Genomic DNA, 6,000 nt, shown 5'->3' on the forward strand with positions numbered 1-6,000 from the left:
ACTTACCCAGAAAGAAATCATACGGTACAAGAAGTTTAAAAGAGTATCAAGCCACGCTTCTTTATCCTCAATATGCCCACATCCGCAAAACTCGCACACAACGTTGGATATGCTTATATGTAAAGAAAAAAATGCCCTCTTACTGGTTTATTGATTTAGGAGAAAGAGGCGGAGTCTCGGCCTAAAATTGGACATTCAGCTTGCAGTCGAGCGAAGATGGGTGATATCAAACAGACTCATCCATTATGCTCAGTTTCAGGAAAGACATACCCCTTCCACACCACCAGATGAGGGCGCCACCTTACCTTCGTCCTCGTCGCTTTTGAGGATTTCCTGTTTTTTTGCCCCGAAACGACAGAAAGGGAACTTCGCTGGTTCGAAGCTAAAAGTGAAGGCCTGTGGAGACAAAGGCAGAATGAGGCCCGGCTCTGTTCAACATGGTAAGTTCAGTCGCCATGGTTTCACAGCTGTACCCGAAGACCATCTCAGTGCAAACGCAGCCCGATGCCACATACTCTTGCTTGGAAGGGGGCGCTGTCCTAATAATATTTATTAGCTGTATATTGGACCCGCCTAGGGCAAGCGATAGCACGGCTTGTGAACTAGTGTCCCCTGCAACCGCTAGATGGCGCTGCAGGTTTGTGCTACTCTTGGCAATACTTTAGCAGGGGTCTCCAAACCGGTCCTGGAGGGCCGGATCCATGCCAGATTTTTTGGATATCCCCATTGAGATACATGTAGTTATTTAAAAAATCTGGCATGGATCCGGCCCTCCAGGACCGGTTTGGAGACCCCTGCCTTACAGGATTATAGAAACACATGCACACTTTGCTGTTGCCGGCAACTAATAGACCAGGGAGGATCTGACTCGCTCTGTGGAGTACGGGGCTTGCATAAAAAGCCGTGTCCCAGACTGCAGTGCGACACCCATGGAAAGGGAACCGATTAATGTCAGGAGAGTGCTCCCTTCCAAAACGCGTCCACTTGATCTCAGGTGACTGATATCACGGTTTACCCGTTTCTACACACATACCAGGTAGTTTAGCGGGACCAACACCCTTGGAAACAAATCCCATTTAAAAAGGATAACTCGGGACTCAAAAAGTGCTTCCAATGGGCAGTCGTCTACCAGGAGGGGGGGGGGGGGGGGGGGGGGGGGAAGGGCCGCTGCACACAGTTTAGTGGCGTTCAGTGATATTTTGCATCACGTTTAGTCCGTGAACGGGTGGAAGACAGACGGGGTCCGCTTCATCACAGCCCCCACCAGTGTCCCCTTCTAAATCCTCCCCGCCCCCACACATCCCTCGAACACGAGCACTCACCTCAGCGCCAGAACCGCCCTCCGTCAGCGCGGCCTCCATGATAAGAGATGGGACCTGGAAGAAGCAAACAGCGGGGATGAGCGGTATCTACCGCAATGCGTTATTTGATCAATCACATGATATTTCCTGTGCCCACTACAGAGGGGTTTTATGTTTCTCGAAGGAAAACCGAGCGAAGCAGGTAATCCCTCGGCAGTCACAGCTCTAGACAGGTGTCGATTCCGGAGACCCCGCGTGAGACCCTCGTGACAGCGCGAGCCATAAAACATTACGCCTGCCCCAGAGCTGGAATTTAGTTTCCGCATCTTACTCCAAATCTGAGCTTTCGCTTAGCAGCCTGTTGGACCTGGCCCTTTTGGCAGGTTCACCCCGAAACTTTTTGCTTTTTCCTAGCCTGTTTCTGGAACCTGGTGTTGGTGATTTTAGGCCTTTGCGCACTTTTTCACTGTGGTACAGTGTAAAGTGTGTGTGCTCTCTGTGTATGTGTGGCGAGTGACCTGCCCTCCCATAGGAATGAATGGGGAATATGTATGCCCATGGTAGTTCCTGATGTGTGGGGAGTGCAGGGTCGAGTTTGGTATGTACGAACTCGTGAGATTGAATGCTGCGTAATGATGTATGCGGCATGAATGTGTCTAGTGCGGAAGTGCCACTTTTAGAAGTTGGCATATTTGTGTAATTTGTGTCTGGCGTGTGATTGGCTGGTGAGCCTGGCCCAGGAGTGCCTGGGCCTGCTTGTGGATTGACTGTCTGGTTTGAGGGTGGCAGGGGCTGGGGAGCCCCAGGACGTTGTCTGAGTCAGCCCGTGGATGAAAGGCTGCATCTGCTGCCAGGGAAGTGGGAGGAGAGGGCACCTAGGAGTGAATAGGGCTGTGCCTGCCTGCCACAATGCTGGCTCCACCTCCTGCTGGGCGACTGTCGCCTATGCCCCTCACCCTGAAAGAAGTTCCCTATAACCAGTTCTAGCTGGTTCTCACACTGCCTGCACCCTGCTAGATAAAGGAATTTACAGTATAAAAAGGGGCTGTGTCCCCTTACAATTTGTTCTTGTTTCTGACTTGAATCCTGCCAGGGGCGTGCTGCTGCTTGGGCTCAGGGGAAGGCTTGCCTCCCTGAGCCCTGCCCAGCCCCTGGACACCTGATGGACTTTCCTGGATGCCTGGAGGACTTCTGGGGGACCCCTCTGCCTTACCTGGGCTGATTGGGGGGACATTGCTTTGCCCCTTGGAATCTCTGGGACCTTTGGCAGCATGGAGAAGCTGCATTTTCCTGCAGAGACCTTTTTCTTGCCTTTACCCAGGCTTGTTGAAGCCTAAGCGCTTGGGAGCGCTTGATTGGTATTTATAGCGCCTGGGAGCGCTGTATATTACTTATAGCGCTGGGAGAGCGCTTTATTTGGACCCATAGCGAGCGTGTCGCCCTCACGCATTTTGCGTGAGGTTTGGCAGGTGCCTACCCTGCGACTTTGCCCATTTATTTAATTATTTAGCGAGTGCCCACCTCGCTTCTATGTTTATTTTTAACTTCGAGGGTGCCCACCCCTCGTTATTGCCTCCATTCGAGTCACCGCCGCAGCCCGGGGGAAAACGCCACAAGGGGATGTCCGGCCCACCGCCTGGTTGTGGGCGGGGCCAGGAGGACGTTGTTTCCGCTTCCCCCTGCCTGGGGGAAGCCATGGCGTGCCCGTCCGGTCTCCCGTGAGGAGAGGGAGACCGGAGATAGTGCGGCCGAGAGAAGAGGCGAGAGGAGTGATGGCCGCCCGGGGCTCCCGTGATCTGGGGAGAGCCCCGGGACCACCAGAGCCAAGCCGCCGAATGTCGCGGGGCTCCCATGACCAGGAGGGAGCCCCGGAGTTAAAAGGTGTGACTCGGAGCCTTGCGGCTCCACCCTAAGTCCCGGTCCTGAGATGGGGGACCGGGCGAAGCAGCCGGAGTGTTGCAGGGCTGCCATGAGCTGGAGGGAGCCCGGGAGGTGGAAGCCTGCCCCAACGCTGGAGAGCACAGGAGAGATCCCCGCACCAAGAAGAGGAGCCGCCGTGCCGAGGAGACGCGCTGTTCCCGGTGAGTGCCTGCGGGATGCGAGGGGGGGTGTCGGGCACATTGCCAGGTGGTGCAAGCTTCTTTTTGGAGGGGCGCTGAAAGGCCCCAGCGAGGCCTCTGTGTTTAGAGCCCCCGAGGCTCCGGGGGCATATTTGTTTTGAGAGCCCCGAGGAATCATGTTGAGAGCCCATGAGGCTCAGGGGGCATTGTATTTGTTTAAGAGCCCACGAGAGGCTCCACCGGTGCGGGGGCATGTTTGTTTTAAGGAGCTGAGTTGGCTCCCCCCGCCCCCCTTACTTTTGAGAGGAGCCAAGGTGCTTCAAGGCCCACATTGATTTTTAGAGTCCCCCCGAGGGACTTGGGTCATATGTGTTTTAGAGCCTGTGTGGCTCCAGCATTTGGCCACAGTATTTGTTTTAGAGCCAGGTGGCTCCAACGTTCTGCGCAGTGTTATGTCACGTGGACACAAGTGTTTTTCAGAGCCTGTGTGGCTCCAACAGTTGGTGCAGTTCTGTTCTAGGGTCAGCGAGGACCCTGTCACAGTTTTTTGATTCCCAGCTGCCCAGCAATTAGTGGGCAGCTGCACCGTTTAGGTTTTGGGATGTTCCCAGGTGCCCAGCAAGTAGTGGGCACCTGCAACGTTTAGGTTTTGCGCCGGTGGCGCACCCCTGACTGGCGCTACATGGCAGCGCGCCCTGACATTCTGGACACAGGGCTCTTTAGTCCCTTCATTAGATGGGGGCTGGTATGTGACTTTATTTAGGCGCAATGTGATTATCTATGTGATGGTAATTGCCTAATGTGAGTTTTGTGCAATGTGATATGGTGCTAGGAAATGTAATGCATTTAATATGATTACGCACCTTGATCTTACACCTCTGAATGTTTTTAGGCATCATGTGTTTTTGCGCTATCGAGTTATGTTCTGGCACCTCTGAATGTTTTTATGCATCATGTGTCTTCCTTGATTTTACACCTCTGAATGTTTTTATGCATCATGTGTTTTTCCTTCCCTGCACCTCTGAATGTGTTTTTGATGCATCATGTGCCTTATTATTACACCGCTGAATGTGTTTTTATACATCACGTGTTTACCTTTTTCCCTACACCTCTGAATGTTTTTATGCATCATGTGTAATGTGTTCTTGCTGATACCCCTAAATGTATTTTATTCTTAGGTGGTTGTTCTTTCCTGTACAGGTGGTCCTAGTGAGGTCCTGGTCCCCTGCGTGATATTCTCCTAAGGTGGTTAGGGTTGCGTAGGTGGTACTTACCTGTTACCAGTAGTTACTGGTTGTGATTTATAACTGTTATTTTGTGCTATACTTATTCTAAGTTCTAAAAGCGCTATTTCTAAAAGTGTTGATTCTGACAGTGGCCCATGTGGCCCTGTCCTGTAAATGATCCCTTGTGAATATTGCCCGTGCCAGTTGGCACAATGTACATGTGTGATTTCTATCTGATGTGTTTTGACAATACAGAAGTTATTTTTATATAACCTTGTGTGGTGTTTCTTTTGTGGTGTGCCTAGGATGTTGTTGCTGTTGTGTGCTTGCGCAAATGCTTTACACATTGCCTCCGAGTTTAGCCTTACTGCTCGTGCCAAGCTACCAAGGGGGTGAGCAGGGGTTATCTTGGCGTGTGACTCCCTTGCCCTGACTAGAATGGTGATTTCTGCCTGGCTTTGGCATCAGCCTTAGCCTACCAGAAATAGCCAGTTCTAACACAGCCCAAATGGCAACCTAAGCCTTCCTTTTAATGAGACAAAATTTCTGCAACTACACCCAACCCATCTTTTTACCACACCTACGCTCCCCCACGTCTTTTATGTACCCTTTTCCACGTAATAACCGAAGGAGGAAAAATACATTGTAGGCGTATTCGGTCTTTAAGCATTACGGAGTGCAGTTTTGTTTTTAGAAGACTAACGCCTCACACACTTGAGCCGCCCCAATGTTTTTAGAAGACTAACGCCTCACACACTTGAGCCGCCCCAATCGATTTCATGATTTTCACGTTTTCCCCAGCAAGCCTAAAAACACGGCCTGTTAAAGCGATGCCTACGTGCGAAAAAAGAATACATACCTGACTGGGGGGGGGGGGGGTTCTCTGCTGTGCCTCGGATGGTCACCCTGCGTCTGTCGTTTTTTGAGGGTCTGTCTGTTTCCTCCGAGAGCGTCCTGTACCCCTGGTAGGCTTTCACGGCCTGCTACTTGCCTGTACCACTCCCCCGAGCAGGATGAGTTTAGGTACCGTGCATGCTTCTGTCCACACTGACTGCCCACGCTCCTCCTTAGGGCCCTCTGGTTTGGAATTTCCACCGCACCCCCCACAACTACCCCCTTCCCCGCCCCCAGGATCTGAAAATAGAGCACGCCCACCTACCTGCAAACAGATTGTGAATAGGTAAAGATGAGTGGTAAGCGTAGGGCAGGCTTCCGGTCGGAGACCCCCGCCCCCTTGGAGGGGTGGGTCACATGCGACGCTGCATTGGCAGAGACTCGCGCGATTTACAACCCAAACAGATTAAAGCAAGCATTGTGCACCCCGAGGTGAGTATATGTCTATTTTGTACACTGCCTTCCTTAACCTGGTTCTTGCAGAACACCGCTATTCGAGGGTTTGACATGGAAATATAA

The 6,000-nt window shown here is 52.0% G+C and overlaps 1 protein-coding gene across 1 annotated transcript in view; it reads right to left on the reverse strand.

Annotated features, from left to right (window-relative positions):
- LOC144791185 (interleukin-1 beta-like) overlaps window positions 1–5,614 on the reverse strand; it is a 37,366-nt gene extending 31,752 nt beyond the window's left edge. Inside the window, exons 1-3 of the mRNA XM_078665829.1 lie at window positions 5,447–5,614; window positions 1,323–1,376; window positions 306–396 (exon numbers count right to left, since the gene is read on the reverse strand). Coding sequence (XP_078521955.1) covers window positions 306–396; window positions 1,323–1,361 — 130 coding nt within the window. The 5' untranslated portion in view covers window positions 1,362–1,376; window positions 5,447–5,614. The remainder of the gene's footprint in view (window positions 1–305; window positions 397–1,322; window positions 1,377–5,446) is intronic.
- Window positions 5,615–6,000: the final 386 nt, after the last annotated feature.

This window comes from Lissotriton helveticus, chromosome 11, assembly GCF_964261635.1.
Source record: "Lissotriton helveticus chromosome 11, aLisHel1.1, whole genome shotgun sequence".
NCBI lineage: Eukaryota > Metazoa > Chordata > Amphibia > Caudata > Salamandridae > Lissotriton > Lissotriton helveticus.